This window comes from Solanum verrucosum, unplaced genomic scaffold, assembly GCF_900185275.1.
Source record: "Solanum verrucosum unplaced genomic scaffold, falcon-dt-bn FXZP01000135.1, whole genome shotgun sequence".
Taxonomy (NCBI): Eukaryota; Viridiplantae; Streptophyta; class Magnoliopsida; order Solanales; family Solanaceae; genus Solanum; species Solanum verrucosum.
In genome coordinates this window covers 599,790-617,950 of record NW_026020360.1, presented here as the reverse complement: position 1 = coordinate 617,950, position 18,161 = coordinate 599,790, and the positions used below count along the sequence as shown (strand labels likewise).

The window sequence follows — 18,161 nt, the reverse complement described above, 5'->3', positions numbered from 1 at the left end:
ACACAAATCATGCAGCACTGCGATATCTCATGGCAAAGAAAGATGCAAAGCCAAGATTGATCAGATGGGTGTTGTTGCTTCAAGAATTTGACTTCGAAGTCAAAGACAGAAGGGGTTGTGAAAATCAGGTGGTTGATTACCTGTCTAGACTAGAGACATAAAAGAAGGAGGAACTTGAGTTAGACATAAATGACTCATTCCTAGATGAGCAGGTATTAGCCGCAACTCTTGATCTCATTCCTTGGTTTGCTGACTTTGCTAACTTTCTTGTTAGCAATTTGTTGCCTGAATGGCTAACATTCCAGCAAAGGAAGAAATTCCTACATAACGTTGGAAAATATTTGTGAGATGAACCATATATGTACAGGGTGTGTGCTGATGACATCATCAGGCGATGTATCCCTGAGGCTGAGATGCAGCATGTCTTAGAAGCTTGTAGCTCCTCTCCAGTAAGTGGTCATCATGGAGGTGCCCGGACAGCCCACAAGATACTCCAAAGTAGGTATTACTGGCCTACAATCCATCTGGACGCAATTGATATAGTTAAGAGTTGTAATGTATGCCAACGGAAATGAGCTATCTCTCGTTGCCATGAGCTACCAATGACACCCATTCTGGAGGTGGAATTGTTTGATGTGTGGGGAATTGACTTCATGGGTCCATTTGTGAGCTCATATGGGGAGAAGTACATACTGGTGGAAATGGACTATGTGTCCAAATGGGTTGAGGTAGTCGTCCTGCCTGAAAAATGATGGTTAAAGTGTTGTTGGTTTTCTGAAGAAAACATTTTCTCAAGGTTTGGTAAACCTAGAGCGATTATCAACGATGGAGGCTCCCACTTCTATAATAAAGTGTTCAGTGCACTTTTGGCTTAATATGGGGTTAAGGAGCACAAGCTGGAAACACCATATCATCCACAGACAAGTGGCGAAGTGGAGGTATCGAATAAGGAGATCAAGGCTATTTTGGCAAAAACAGTGAATGCCAACATGACAGATTGGGCAAGAAAGTTGGATAATGCTTTATGGGCATATCACATAACTTTCAAGAAACCTATTGGTATGCCTCCATATCAGTTAGTGTTTGGAAAGGCATGTCATTTGCATGTTGAGCTAGAGCATAAGGCACTCTGGGATTTAATGAAGTGGAACCTCAGTTGGAGTGAAACAGCGAACCTGAGACTAGATCAGATCAATGAGATGAACGAACTCCGTCTGAGGGCTTATGAGAGGTCTGCTCTGTACAAAAAAATGATGAAGAGGTATCATGACAATCATATTTACAAAAGGACCTTCCGTCCTGGTGACTTGGTGCTTCTTTTCAACTTTAGTCTACGTCTGTTCCCTGGGAAACTAAGATCTAAATGGTCTGGGCCATTCAAGGTCACTTAGGTATTTCAATCAGGTGCTATTGAGCTTGAAAATGACAAGGGCGAGAGGTTCCAAGCTAATGGTTAGCGAATCAAAGCATACTTAGGAGTCCCAGAGGAAGTAAAAATAGTGGAGGAATGCAAACTTGATGAAGTTTGAGTAATCAAGTAACCTGCGTCGCACCACGACGTTAAATTGTGCGTTGATTTGGAGGCAACCCATGATTGTAAATGTAATAGGTAGTTTATATTTTAGTATAGTTTTCATTGTTTTTATAATGTCACTGTGTTTTGGTGTGTGTAGGAAAACGTTAGAGAAAAGAGCTAAGGATTGGGCTAAGGAAGCCCTTCACGGGCAGTCTCACAGGCCTTGGTGATGACCACGAGCATCATCATGGTCCGTCTCAGTCAACATCATCCTAAAGAAGCTATTGGAAAATGCAAGAAAGTGGTTCACAGAAGGGTTTACGGTCCGTCAGACTTTGTACGGGCCGTTTAGCCTCTCGTGAACCTCATGTTAGTTATCTCGCTTAAGTAAAGTTCACGTGCACTCCCACAGACCGTGGTGCTCTTCATGAGTGTCATCACGGTCCGCCACATTTAGTCCAGCAGTACCAGGTATACCGACCTGACCCGCGTCAAATTAATGCTTTTAAATCGTTTTATATACTACCTAAAGCACCAAGGGTCAACTTTATCTTTCTTCCCTTATCTATAACGGTTCCTAACTCTCTTAAACGATCAATAATCGACCATAACCCCTAAATCAATCACAAATTTGAACCCTAGTGCTCTATTGTCAAACAATCAAAGTGAAGTTCATCTTTTACATTTTGGGTGAAAAGTTTTGACCTAATTCAAAGTAAGATCTTCTCAATACTTGTTATAAGTTTGATCTTATCGATAAAAAAGTTAGAACTACTATTATTTGGTCGAATTTTAGCATAATCATGTGATGAATTATCATTGATTGTACTTAATTGTTGTGGGTTTGTTGAAATTGGGTCAAATTGGTAGTTTTCATTTGTGGGAATGATTTATTTGTGTGGGAATAGTGTTGTATAATGATCTACATGTGAATTTGAGTCGAAGTTATGTAAGTCAAGTATTCACATGTGAGTTTTGCCGGTAAACTATGATGAAGTTGAGAAATTAAAAGTGTTTGTGTGTGGGAGTGTGCGTATTAGGCAAATATTGTTCGTCTGTGAATCATGATTGTTGAGAGTCAATAGAATAGTGCCAACATGTGATAATATATCTCAAAAAAATGGGATTGTGTAGTACTACTTGATAAAATTTGTCATCGTGTGCGTATAGAGTGAGAGGTCAATGCAAATTGGCTTAAGTGTAAGTCCACGAAGGACCTCACGGACCGTGACAGGAGTCACGGGCCGTGAAACCTCTCAAGGTCCACACATAGCAAAGACGGGACCACTGGCTTGGTGAAAATGTTGTGAATTTGTTGGCGGCGGTAATGGAGGAACAAAGCAAGGAGTAATTGGTGAATGGTGGTGCACTGTGAAATCTACGGTGGTGGAATGTGAGGGACGATGAAGGTTGGGGTGGGTGGTTTTTTATTTTTTTTTTAAAATGTATAAAAATATTTTTTTTGACACGTGGAGGTGCGTGTAGCACACTTACCTTTACAATTGTGGTTCTAGACTTCTGAGGGGATATTGAATTCACTTGAAATGAGTTAAGGGGGGTAAATAATTACCCGTAAAGTTACAGTGCTAAAGTAAGTTATGCGGACAAGTTCAGTGTTTTTTTTTTTTTTTTAATGTATTTTCCCTTTTTTAAGTTTGAAATATTTTTCAAAAACAATTTTTTTATTAAAAAAAAAATTGACAAGGGAGAGGGTCAGGTTATGGGGTGGAGTAAAAAATGAAATTTTAAAAATTTGAAATATTTTTCTAAAATAATTCTTTTTCTTTGGGAGGGGGGGGGGTTGCGGTTGGGTTTGGTGAAGTAAAAAATATCTTAAATTTTGAAATATTTTTCAAAAATAATTATTTTTTTCTTTTTTTTTTGTTTGGGGGAAGGGGGCTGGGGGTTTGTTTGGGGAAGCCGGTAAAAATATATTTGAAAATTTAAAAATTTTAACTTTCTTTGGATGAGGATGGTCATGTACAGGGTAGGGTAAGAAGAAAAAAATATTGAAGGATGAAATAAAGTTCTGAAAAATGTTTTTCTTAACTTTTGAAGGAAAGTCATTCTCCTTACTGATTTGGAAAATATTTTTCAAAACATTTCAATCAACCAAACATGAAAAAATTGGAAAAGAAAACATTTTTCTTCCTACCAAACACACCCATAGTAAATCCGTAGTTTTCCTTTTGGGGTCTTTGGTTTGCACAAGTATCTTGAAGTGTCCATTACTAATTGAGAGAATTTTTGTTACTTCTTCACCAAATTAATTCTATCATCATCTCAAATAACTTTTGTTTATATGAGAGAGGTTGAGAGGTTTTCCAAATCATATTATCTTTTACCTTATGTTAGTGTGTTGGTTTGGAATTGATGGAAAATGAAAAGGTCGGGGGTAACTCACTTCATCTCTTATCTTAAAATTATTGGTTTGAGTCACCAAAAAAGTAAAAAGTGAGATCTCTTAAAGAGGAGTAAAAACAAAAAGTTAAAAGACATATATGATTTGAAAGTTTAAACGTGTTATTAATTATCCTGATATCCGACTAAGATCTTTGCATTTAATAAGGTCGTCTTAATCTTATTAATTCAAATTTATCTCAAATAACTTTTGTTTATATGAGAGAGGTTGAGAGGTTTTCCAAATCATATTATCTTTTACCTTATGTTAGTGTGTTGGTTTGGAATTGATGGAAATGAAAAGGTCGGGGGTAACTCACTTCATCTCTTATCTTAAAATTATTGGTTTGAGTCACCAAAAAAGTAAAAAGTGAGATCTCTTAAAGAGGAGTAAAAACAAAAAGTTAAAAGACATATATGATTTGAAAGTTTAAACGTGTTATTAATTATCCTGATATCCGACGAAGATCTTTGCATTTAATAAGGTCGTCTTAATCTTATTAATTCAAATTTGAGCCGTTAAATTTTATTTATGTTTTAGATCTAAAGGTAAAAATCCTACCATTAGCCTATCACGCAGGAACCCTATCTTGCATTCAGATATGATTGGGACAATTTTACATATTTCTTCTACTTCTAATCAGCCATACAATAATTATCCTATAATTGCAAATTGCATGATCATGTTATTCACTTCTTCCTCATCAGTCGTCCCACACAATAATTGTTAAATCTTTGATAGAAATAGGGTTTGAAGGATCAAATAATTGTAGGATTGTTTTGTTGGGGTAGGGGTGTACATGACCGGGTTGGTTCGGATTTTTCAAATATCAAACCAAATCATTTGTGTCAAAATTTAAAATTTATAAACCAAACCAATCTAATAAAACTCGGTTTTTTTGGGCTTTTTCAACCTCGGGTTGGTTCGGGTTTTTCAAATACCAAACCAAACTATTTGTGTCACATATTTAAATTTTTAAATCAAACCAAACTAATAAACCTCAGATTTTTTTGGGTTTTTGGGTTTTTGGGTTTTTTCGGTAAAATATTCATACAAACATATAATTAACTTGTGTTTCAAAAATTTCTTTAGTCCAACCAAAATATAACTATCTAAGGTGTTTCTTAAGAAATCAACACAAAATATGAGGAGTGATGACACTAAAATATTCAATAAAATATAATAATGAAATTGCATAAAATAAATATTGCAAATTGATAAGTCATAATGAAAAATATCATAATTTAAAAGTACTAGATAAATCATGCTAAAATAAGTCTAATAAGTATTAATTACATGATAAAATATTAAAGAAAAATTAAAATTAGATTATGTATTTTAAATGTCTAAATCAATGTAAAACTAAAGAACAAATATTCAACATTATTGTCATTCTTAGTGTTGAATTAATTTATTTTGTTAGCATTAGTATTGATTCGATTTTGAATTGAGTTTTATTAGAGTTAATAATATCTATGGACTATAACATTTATTGGACCATTTAAAATTATAAGTTTAAAAAAACTTGAAAAAATATGTTAAAAGATTAAAATTATGAAAACGTACAAGTAATATTTAGAAATTACGTCAAAGTAAATACTTTTATGTATAAAATAAATTTTAAAATCATATATATAATGTCGGGTTGGTTTGGTCTCGGGTTGACTTTTTTTAGTTAAAACCAAACCAACCCAAGTATGGTCGAGTTTTTTTTCCAATACCAAATCAAGTCAAACCAAACCATTAGTCGAGTTTTTTTCCGATTTGATTCGATTTGCGATTTGATTCGATTTTCGATTCGATTTCGTACACCCCTAGTTGGGGGTATTGGTGGTCACCCAAAAGTCATCGCCAATGATCTAGGATTTACGATGCATTTTTTTAGTAGTATAATATAAAATTTAAGACACAAAGGTGTTTCGGCCTACAATATTAGTTGACAAAGAGGTAATATCATTTGTATAATTATGGTTGCTTGTTAATATTGTATTTATTAATGATATTGATTGGTAGATAAAATCTCCAAAAAGGGAAAAAGATCACTATCTTCAATAATTATGTCAAAAAATGGAAGGACGTTTCAGAACCAAATAAAAGACAACTAGTATATATGTTATAAAGGGTTGATTAAATCATGTTCACTCTTCAATGTGCAAGGAATTTAAAATAGCTTTTACTAACAACACCATTATAAAGAATGTCGATAGTAACATAAAAATTCAAACAATTCTATATATTAGTGACGGTTCTATCATATGATAATTTATTCACAAGTTATTTTGGTACATAATTACTTAGTACTTATCACTAATTTTAATCTCATAATATCCAAGTGTTTGCAAATGAAAATAAATAAAACAATCCTCAATGTTGACAATATTTTTCCTCAGATTGTCAATTTTATACGCATTCCATTTTCAATAGGAATATCAATATTGATAATAAGACCAGTGATGGATGATATTATAACAACTGAAACGTAGGATTAATATTTATAAGAAAGTATTAAATATGATAATAAGGATATATAAATAAAGTAATAATAAAGATCCATTACTAATTTAAAAGGTGGTCTCACAAGAAGTCGTTGTGTGTATTTTATTTTGTTGGCATAAACTACAATACAACGACCTCCTCCTTATCACCTAACTATATTTATATAAAATATAATGATTTAAAATCGCCCATAGTTTTGATTTGTAATTGGCTAATTGCCATTGCCGTCTTTTTTTATTTTCTAGCATCGTATAACCTATCACCATTTATTTTGGTGTTAATTTTCATTTTGATTTTAAAACAAAAATATCGAATGAATACTGATTCACATTTTTGTAGAAATATAGGAAGAGATTTGTTGCTGTCCGTATTCCATTTGTAACGAAATGACCTAATGTTGAACATCCTATTATTTTTCATACTAATCCAAATCAGAAAGGAGAATCTATTTCCTCACATTTTCTTCTATATTTCCTTACTCAATTTCCAAGCAGAAAGATAATATTGCTGAAGGCAATGGCGCAGTGTGAAACGAGAGCGGGGCGGGTTGAACTCCCAAAAAATTGCTCGGCTTGCATAATAACTTTTTCATTTTCAAACCACCCCACAAAAACCAACTCAGCATAATTTTTTTTTAAAAAAATTTCTAGTTAAGTTTGATGCTAAAAATAAAACTAATAAAAATAAATTTATGTTTTCATAAGTTGTATTAATAGGATAGTGACTTCAAAATTAATTTATTTTAGAGGTCAATTAGGAAAGAAATTATATTATTTTTTATTGAACCACTTTCGTTTATTATCTTGAATATTTTAGTAGTAGCTTTAAAGAAATTATCTTAACTAATAATGCTCAATCACTCTTATAACATGTAAAAGTTTCAAAAAAAAGTTTAAACCCAGCACAACCTTAAATCCGCCCCATTACCACCCCTAATTGCAGACGAGTTCAACGTTTTACTGTGGACAAGTTTCCTTGAATGATTTTTGTTTGTTATCAATGAATCCAGACTTGCATACACCAATGGCTCAAACCCAAATATCATGGCTTCGGTTAGCCCCATGATGAAATTAATAGTTTTGGCTCATCATTTTGGTCTATGTTCTCTTGTGCTTCATATTTCAGACCAATTTCTTCTATTAAATAGAATACCTTAAGAAGGAGTTTATCAAACAAACAAGTTGCATGAAACAAAAATAACAGAACGATCTTCATCTTAAAGCAGTACTAGTTGGTGGATTAATGAGTAACGATTCTCTTATGTATTCCGTTTTCAAGTAGAATAGGAAGATCAACTAGTGTAACATCACTATTATTATTTTTTTATGATAATACATTAGTAAATCGAAACATAGTAGTTAGTAGTGGTGAAAAGGCAACCATAGAATATTTGGGTGCATTACTGATCAAATTTTACTACACATCACAGCTGGTTGCGCTAAAGAGTCTGATCCAAGTTGCACCAACCACACTATATACCAACAAGAGAATTTACACCAATATTGTTTTCAACAATGATCCAAGTCAAATGTTATTACTATAATTTATACAAATTTAAAACTATCTAATCTATGAAATAAACATGACAATGAAACAGCAAAATATCTGCAATCCACCTGAAGCATGTATGTGTCAAACTCAAACTCAATGCTCACATGACACTGCAACTTTTGCAACTGAAGGAACATTCCCTCAAAATCTTAAATAATCAATAATAATTAAAGAGAGCAACCAAAAGTGAAACTTAATGGTCAATGGAGTGGTTCAAATCTCGTCGATGACCCAAAAACATTAGGTGGGCGGCGTTACCTGTTACCAATTCTGATTATTCTGGTTAAGGTAGTAAGTAAATGGTGGAGTAACCTTAGTGCACAACCCCCATTATGGAAAAGAAAAATTATTGTTACTATGAGAGGAAACTACCTACCTACAAGCTATGATACTCAGACTCTTCAAAAAGGTCGACGGGTGTGTCGAATTCTCCAAAACTAGTGTAATTTTGAAGAATCTAATAGGGGTGAGGCATCATTTTTAAAAAGTCCGAACAACATAGCCTACAAGTATCCGTCCCACAAGCATGTATAGCACACATTTTAAAGGCAATCATAACATGAACTAAAGTCTATTCAAGGGACATGGTCTATGTACAGGGAATATGACAAAAACTGTTTATATTACTTCATGTAATATAGTTCTAGTTGGGGCAAGCTGCCAGAGACTGACATAAGCACATGAAATGCCTCCCTATAGGTAATTTCCCCAACTTCATAGACTCCCACTGTATTAACAAATCAGTATTCGCTCATCCCCAGAAAATCACAAGATTAGCACACTAATTCCAAGGAACAAGCTTTCAAATAGAGTGTATTATCAAATAATGGAAGAAAACAAATACTACCAAAGTGCAAATCTTCAAATTGTGTTCATCCTCATGCTTTTAAGATAGATCAACGGTTATGCACTATCAAGTTCTCTCAAAATTCCTCTGCAGTTTAAGCTGTCAGAAAAACAAAAACCGAGTTTGTGCAAGCAAACTACCAAAAAGCTAGTAGAGAAGGCATGATACTCATGATGCAACCAAATGAAAGCAATGAAAGATCAGGCTACACACAAGGCAGAATTAGCTCACAAGCTGCAACGAATTAAGCACAATTTTCTATTCAATGCTAAAAAATTTATTTGCCAATCCACAGACCGTAGCAGCAAACTACATTCATATTCCCTCATCTAAACCAATTTCAGGCGCAATTATAACAATCCAACTTCACTGCTCAACAATAAAAATTAGGTAATGAGTAACTTCGGCCCATGGAGTTCATGACAGTGTTATCAAAGGCGTGCTTAAGCCCTAAAGCGAGGCTCAAAATGCATTACGTGCTTCACCTCGCTTAACATGCGCTTCAGTATCGTCATCAAGGCTCTAAGACATACTTTTCCTTGTGATGAGAATTTCCTGAAGAGGTGATGCTGAACCATTGAGATTTCACTTTATCATAAAAACAATCAATTACTTTGTCCATATATTTGTTATTCATTCATGCTTATAATTATTAGTCTTGGACTAAATATATATATATATATATTTGTATGTTTTCTCCATTTACACCTTTTCTCAATAAAGCCCACGCTTTATTTTCGCTTCGCGCTCAAAGCCCCCAACAAACCTTGGAGCTTTTTTGCGTTTTCCGCTTTAGATAACACTGGTTCATGAGTGCTTTCTTTCTCAAGCCATCAAAATGCATTCATCTAACCCTTAATTACTCACCATCCGTAAGCAAATAGATGACAATTCGGAATGCAGGTCGACGCATTAACTTAGTAAAAATGTACACTTTCAATAACAAAATTAAGCTCTTTACTTGTGATCCTTTGAGTCCTGTGATATTGGTCCAGCAGTAACTTTATGACAATAATATCAAATAGAACTAGATATAAAGCGTCCATATAAAACTCCCATGGATCCTTCATTGTAGTATATCCTAAGAATTACAACTAGAAAACTGGTAAGTTGAGCTTTTGGCATCATTTTCTTTCAAATAATCATGGAGCATACTTCCTCCACTTCTCCAGAAAATTCTTAAAAGAAGAAACCACTAGAAAATAGTGCATGTGCAGACACCAGAAATAAATAGATCTCTGTTTGCTCTATATAGCTCAAATTTCCTTACATCAGAAAAGGAACAGGTGTCTTGTTTCCCAATCAAAATCCAAGATGCTTCACAGAAATACAGCCTCTCCAATGCAAAATTCTCTAGCCCCACATACACAGAGGCAACAGATAATAGATGAACTCCATCTCTCCAAGAGGCATGTCAATGCATAGGGCTTCCATATTAACAGATCCAACTGCAGGCTCTTTTGTCAACTCAAATCTGTACCATAAATAAGTTGGTGGGTAACCACATGCTCCATATCTTCAAGTACAGCTCTTACAGAGAAAAAAGTAAGAAAAATCTTCCCGGCTTCATCCCACAGAAGAGGGAGGAGGAGGCAGGTGGGCACGAGAGCATATAGGATACTCAGTTCTGAGGGCATGACTACCAAAAGAAACACATGGTTGCTAATAATAAGAGACATACCTTATTAGTAGTATGATCCAGAACCACCACTTCCCGTATAACCACTGCCACCCAAACCATGACTAGTATAAACCGAGTCAACCTGAAAATTCATCAGAGAAGAACAGGAACCACAGTTATCATCAGATAAACACTAAAGCCTCCGCAGAAATCAACGGAGTAGAAGCATACATCGCTGCCACGAGACATGTAATCACTACCATAGCTGGATGAATACATTCCACCTACATCACTTCCACCATAGGATCCTGCAAGCCAAAATAAAAATCAAGACAGCTTTCTCTAAACATACATGTAATAACAAATGTTAAGAAAAATAACCAGATTTTACAATGAACAAAAGAACACACCTCCACCATAACCCATATCCTGACGACTGCTATACATCCCATGAGAATCTTGACCTGAAAGGGAGCCCCTACTGCCACCATATCCAAGATTTGATCTCCCAAGTCTACTAATATGTAAATAAGGACGTCAATATAGTACCAATGATTGCAAAACATGAAGAAAAATGAATTAACAATAATTATAAGGCACCTGTCACCATATGCATCTCCATAATGGGAGCCACGTCCACTGCCTAGTTCGTAATCCAAACGAGCACGAGAATGCCGCACTCCTGCCTCAGCATAGCGGGGATGAACATCATCCTGGCATGTATGGAAGATGATAAATGAGTTTGTATCTTCTTGTGCAGATCAGAAAAATATCTTAAATGGAGTTTATGGTGAAGATAACTTACCACTGCAGTGTATGGACGTTTTGAACCAGACGCAGAGTCATATTCACGATCACGTCCCTCGCGGTAAGATGGAGGGGGCCTTTCAAACCGTTGCCCATATCCATCATCAACATAAGCTCTCCTTGCTGCAGAGTGAGTACCTCTAGGCAATTCAGGGTAACCAGAGCCACGGGAAGAATACTCATCCCTATAGGATGCACGTCTGTCAGAATGAACCCTCGAAGGATACTCAGCTACTGCTCTACTTCTGGGAGGAGGGATTTCCTCGCGCCGTCCATACTCCCTCTTCAAGCTACTCTTTGGATATGAGGGAACTGCAATTCACTCATTAGTTATTTGGTCGTTCATAAAGTTAGCAGAGTTCAACCAGCAGATTTTGACGAAAGACGGAAATCATCTCATACCAGGTGGTCTTCGGTCATATGACCTGCTAGATGGTGGAGCTGTGGGTCTTCCCCTAGGAGGCAAATCCATCACTGCCCGTCTATCTCTCGATCCTGCAGGTCGTTTGAAACCACGACCAACTACAGGAGGCATGCGTGTACTAACTCTAGTCCCTCGAATAGCATGACTATGTGGCACTATACGACCCCAAGGGGCACGGGGACCATGCATGGACATACGCCAAGGTCGCAAATCTCCTCGTCCACCATATTTCCCTCTGCCCCTCTCAAGGGGTCTTGATAATCTGGCCCTAACTTTAACCTGAAATATACAACTTCAAGAAACCACTCGCAAGAGTTACATATATTCAGGGATACTTTAAGACAGAAAACAAACCTTGTTATCTCCTTCACCCAATTCCTCATTATTAATACTTTTAGCACAAGTAACTGCAGCCTCATGGGTGTCGAAGGTGACAAATCCGAAGTCCTTTCTCTTGGCTGAAGGCATATTTCTGGCAAGCTCAACTTTTTCAGTCTTCCCATATTCTTTAAGAAACTCCCGCACATGATCCTCGTCCCAGGATGCAGAAAGGCCATCAACAAACACTGTTTTGACCTGAACTCAAGAGATATTCACTCACAGTCATATCTTGATTTATCAATAAAAAATAAAAAAATTCACCCACAGTCGGATAACAATTGATATGCAGCAATTGACTCAAGAAGACTCAAAAAGTAAGCAGCAATGTCATCGGAAAAGAACTAACAAGGAAAGAAGATAACCAAACTACCCAGCTCAAAAATTAATGAAATGGGGGAAAGGCCAAACTTGAACAGCAAGCACCTAGCTATAAATCTAATTTATTGTAGAAAGGAAAAATTAAACTACAGAGCGTCCTCATTCATTCTTCTTTCTTCGCAGCAGAAGAGACTAAAAGAGAAGGGATAAAAAGCAAACCATAGAACGACAAAGTATGTTCAAAAACATAATATAACTCTTAAAAGTTGTGTACCTCCAAAATAAGCTAAGAATCACAACAACAAAAGCCTCCATTTGACAATATACTAACTATACTTGACCGGTCATTGTTCCTTCTATTAAAATTTAGATATATGTCCAGAGAGTTTACCTGTGACATGATTTCATCCCCAGGATCAATGAATGAATCCTCAAAAGAAACCTTTGCGGGCCTATCAACACCAAACATAACATCTCTCTTTTGTAACCGCTTAAAAGCATCCATGGCCTCTGAACGTGAAGAGAACTCCAAGAAAGCAAATCCTCGATTCATTCCCTCATTATTAGTGTCTTCGACCAACGTCAAATCCTCAATATTGTCAACACCATAATGCTTCAGCTTCTCTTTTAACTGGGAGAGAAAGCAAACATCAATGACTCGTTAAGCAGCTCCTCAAAACTGAGAATCATGTTTGTTGACAATATGATATGCCTAGCCTACTTACAGCTTCTTTTGTCCAGGTCTTGCATATGTTACCCAAAAACAGAGTATCATTGTCTTGACTTGGAGAGACACCACACTGTTTTCCATTGATCTGAAAATTCCATTGTCAGGAAATACCTTCTATGAGGAATTAAAATCAGTCACATAAAACTATAAAATAAAGAAAATACCACTGGATTTTTCAGCTCAGTACAAGCTCGTTTTGCTTGTTCTACAGTGGCAAATCGCAGGAATGCAAATCCCTTATTCTTCTTTGTATGAGAATTCATCATAAGCCTCACTTCAGTAACCTCGCCAACTTTACTGAAGACCTTCCTGAGATCATCCTCAGTAGCATCCTTGTCCAAACCACCAACAAATATTTCAATTTCCTTCCGCTTACGCCTTTCTTTAACAACTTCATGATGTTCTTCCTCCTCAGCGGCATGAACCATCTCAGCATGCTCCTCCCCAGCATGCTCATTTTCTTCATCGCCCTCAATTTCCTCATGAACATCTTCAACATCCTCTTCCACCATATCACCCTCTTCCTCTTCATCAACATCTACCTCTTCAGGTTCTTCCTCTATTTCATCTCCCTCTTCCTGAATATCATCATTTTCAATTCCTCTCTCATCATAATCAACAGTGCCATACTCTTCAGGGTCATATTCAGGGTCATTATCCTCCAAATCTAATCGCTCACCCTTTTCATATTGATCGACTGATTCTTTCACATCATCCACCTCTGCCACAAGGAAAAAAAAATCAGCCTCCCAAGCCAGTAGATGGAGAAAATAAGAGCCTCGTATCCAAACATAATTTTCTTGCAAGTCCTATAAGCTGTCAACAATATCCAACTCTATAGAGACATAACTGATCATCAAAAGATGCCATAGAAAAATTTAAAAAGAACCACATATGGAAACTCCTCAGGAAAAAAGATTAAAGTTACACGATTTGACAATACTGTAATCTTTCCTTCCCTTCCTTATTGTAGAATAAGGGAACCTTTCATCCATCCCAGTTCCCAGCAAAAGCCTCACCTTTTTTCATTATTTCAGGGTTTGTCCCACAAAGGTGGGTCTTGGAACCAACTCATGAATGCCTCGATGTAACTCATACACCTCAAACATCCTCTTGGACTTGGAGACGCCTCACTTTACAATTTTCTGCCATAAGATTTAAGTGATGGTCACAGCTAACCCTCCAACCTAGACCTTATTAAAACTATCCTCCCGTAATCACCTTCTTTTGAGATAATATTATTCAATTTAGACCCATAATTCTTTTTCTTGACAAACTCTTTATTAAGCTAAATTATTACAATTTGCAAAAAAATTGTCAACAAGCATAAAACAGAGCTGCAGAAGCAGATATATAATAGGGATATTAATTCAAATAAGTTGCACAAATTCCATCAATACTCACTCTTGTCTGAACTGAGCATCTTGTTCTGTACAGCTTTGGCATTCAACGGTTGCTCAGGCTCCGGCTTTTCTTCAGGGACTTTGAATTCTTGTTTGAGCTCCACCGCGTTATCCTTACTCTCTTCTTCCATTGGTTCCTCAAGAGACTTTGGCGTGGCACGAGATGTACGGCCACCTCTTTTGGATCCAGAACCTGTAGGTGTCTTTCTCGCTGATTTTGGAGGCATAGTTGGTAAGAATCTGAAAAAGCTTTGGAGATGTATGTATGTGAGTCGTGAAGAAGAAACAAGACCTACAAATTACTACTCTCTTTCTCTTTAGGTTTGCTTTATTTGTGCGGAGTTAATGTGTTAGGGCATACCCGACCCGTTTCCCTATTTACTATTAATATTAATATATTAATGTCCGTTTTGTATCAATAAAGTCACTTAACTTAATATTTTTATCTTCAAAAATCATTTAATTACATTTATTATTAAAATAAATTTGATATAACAAATTAAATTATTTTTTATGTCATGTAATCATGAATTTCATAAGTAAATAAAATTATAATTTTTTTTATTTTAGTGTCATGCAATCATGTATCCACAAATAAATAAAATTATATAGAGCAACTTTCACATATAGCAAACATAAAAATCATATTCCTATGCTATAACTATAGTTTGTATAATTGTGTTTCATACCAAACTTTATGTTTGTTATGGAGCATCAGATTGTATAACTCGTTGGCTCCTCTTCAGATTTGAATAATTTCGCCGGCAGACCATTGTATAAATCGTTGCCAGCCTCTCGTTTATATATATCGTTGGCAGCCTCTCAATTCAATTTTATGTGTTTGTATATCTGCATAAAATTTGAATTTGTATACAACTAAATCGAAATAAAACGTTTGTTTATCAAATCTCTCTCTCTCTCGCTTTATACAAACATAGATTATACATTGTATTTTGTATAATATGTGTTTGTATAAAGCGAAAAAGAGAGAAAAGCAAAAGAGAGTTGGGTAGGGAAATATTTGTATTGTATAATTATAAGTGTATAGGACGAAGATATATGTATTTGCACGTGTATATACAATTTTCTCTCGCTTTATGCAAACAGAAACACAATTTATATATTTGTGTTTGTATAAAGCGAGAGAGGCGAGGGAGAGACTAGCGAGCGAGAGAGGGAGAGTGGCGAGCGAGAATTTCAGGGAGAGAGACGAATGGCAACAATTTGATACAGGGTACAATTAATCAAACTGTGGTTATAACATTAAATTTGAATTAATAGTGTAACACCTCGACTTTTCAAAACGTCTAAATTAACTCGTATCTTCGTGGAAAAACAAAGTAATAAATTAAGTAATAAATTAAAAATGATGTGGTATGTCATATTTTAAGTGTTCAAGGGTTGTATCTCAAGTTTTGAAGTTAAGTAAGTGGCAAAATAAAAGTTGGCGAAAGTTATCGTAAGTTCCTTTTTAAAGATTTGTCTAAAACTTGGGTCAAATGTCTTGGATGTTTTCTCCCGATATATAAAGAGTTAGAAGGCCTATCACCCATTAAATCTAAGGCATACGAGTCTAGTTTGCAATGCACAAAATCCCGTATCAAACCGACATCAGAACAAAAAGTTATAAGGGTTTTACTAGGGACTGTCGGGGTAGAATCCGGGTCGGGTCAAAAATATGGTATGTCGACTTATTTAACGTTTTAAGCCATGAAAACATTCCATTTCAGTTCCAAACCAGAGAGAAAGCTTAAGAGAGAGTTCCTATGGAGTTCTAGCATTCTGAAGATTAGTTTTTGACGATTTCTACCATTAAACATTGCCCCCGTGCCTAGAAACGTAATCCCTACACGTGACAATCATTTTTCCCTTCTATTAGCTGCGTTTGGAGCTGGTTTTTGAAGATATAAATTTGTAGTTATTGGTGTTTCTTCAAGGTTTACACTTGGTTAACTAAGGTAATCATTTCAGGACCCATGGTTGTTTTTATGAATTTCTACGGACGTTTCGACAAGTTGGGGCAATATGGCAAATCTGCCGATTTAAGATTAATTATGAACTGTTTATAGGTGCATACCAGTTGTGTATATATAGTGTTTGCGAAGCTTAGAACATAAGGAACAACTTTTGTGAAGGAACTACGGTCTTTCAAGCATTCATTGGAAAGGTAAGTTAAGGCTATTCCCCATTTACGAATGTTTCCTTAAGCTTAGGAGCAATATAATTGGGTTGTTATCCTTGTTACACTTGTAGCCATTATCGTTGATTGTTGGCTGCTCGAGTTGATATAATCCTCCCTTATCGGGATTCTTATTCAGTTAGTAGTGTCCCCATATTGGACACGACTTAGAGGCTATTTATATAGGTTGCTTATAACTAAATTGCTCGCTTTTAGCGATTGGATTGTTATTGTTGCCCTTGGGGCTATTGTTGCTAGCTGCAGGAATGTAATCTATGTCTAGAAGGGCTATGTTCAGCCTATAGGGTTATATGGATGCCTAAAAGGGTTATGAGTTGTCTACGGGGTTATATTGATGCCTAGAAGGGTTATGAGTTGCCTACAGGGCTATATTGACGCCTAAGAATGTTATGTGCTTCCTACAGGGTCATGTTGTTGTCTAAGAGGGCTATGAGTTGTCTATAAGCTATGTTGATGCCTAAGAGAGCTATGTGCTGTCTACGGGGCTATAGTAATGCCTAAGAGGGTTATGTGACTGCCTACGGGACTAGGGGACTACCGATAGGGGTATATAGGCTGATTGACACTTTCCGGGCTTATGGGGGCCTGAGTAGGTAGTCTTGTGTGCTGTTTGTACCTGCTGAGCTTATGGGGGCTTGGGTAGGTTGTTGTTTTATTATTTTTGATAAGTTTAGATTTAGGAGCAGGTCAGTACACTTATCTTATCCTTGATTTATTTATCAGATTATTCCAGTATATCAGGATACCTCCTCATAGTCTATTGCCTTTCATACTCTGTACATTATTTTGTACTGACGTCCCATTGCCTTGGGGGCGCTACATTCATGTATACAGGTCCTGACAGACGACCGAGTAGACCTCCTCAGCAGCAGGATTGACTTTTATCTGGTTGGCTAGCCCCTTTCCTCCGAAACTGCCAGAGTTGGGAGGTTTGTTACCTTTTGTTGTATATATCTTTATGGGTAGGCTGGGGCCCTATCCCGCTAATCTTTACTACTCTTAAAGGCTTGCAGACTAGTGTGTGGGGTGTATAACTACATTATGGCCATACTGGTCTATGTTGTTGGTTTGCTGAAGCTTGTGAGTTGTTTGATGTATTGTATTAATATATACCTGCTTTTAGTTTTTGTATAGATATCATGGTGGCCTCGACGGCCCAATCAGGACTTCTGTGCTAGTTGGCAATTTATTTTTATGATCTCCTGGGAGTAGCTGTTTCTTTTATAGATCAGTTGACAGGGGCCTTGCCGGCCGAGGGCTTAGTTTTAAGCTGAGATATACTTGTTTGTTTTCTTGATTGTGTGTGGCTGCCATGCGTTAGTAGCAAATGGTTCAGCAAGGTCGGCTCGGGCCTGAGTTTTGGCATTAGGAGCCAGTTGTGCCCCTCGAGTTTGGGGCGTGACAAATAGTTTGCTATTATATACAATTTTTCCAATTATATACGCCATGTAATTATGCTTTTTCTC

The 18,161-nt window shown here is 36.2% G+C and overlaps 1 protein-coding gene across 1 annotated transcript; it reads right to left on the bottom strand.

Annotated features, from left to right (window-relative positions):
- Positions 1-9,859: 9,859 nt before the first annotated feature.
- On the bottom strand, positions 9,860-14,754 carry LOC125837774 (heterogeneous nuclear ribonucleoprotein Q-like). The gene is given in 13 exon segments (XM_049516850.1): positions 9,860-10,285; positions 10,493-10,574; positions 10,664-10,740; positions 10,843-10,949; positions 11,033-11,145; positions 11,238-11,551; positions 11,642-11,942; positions 12,018-12,239; positions 12,754-12,993; positions 13,088-13,177; positions 13,257-13,835; positions 13,837-13,891; positions 14,514-14,754. Coding segments are annotated over 12 exon segments (2,385 nt in total). The 5' UTR covers positions 14,723-14,754; the 3' UTR covers positions 9,860-10,285; positions 10,493-10,496.
- Between the last annotated feature and the right edge of the window lie 3,407 nt (positions 14,755-18,161).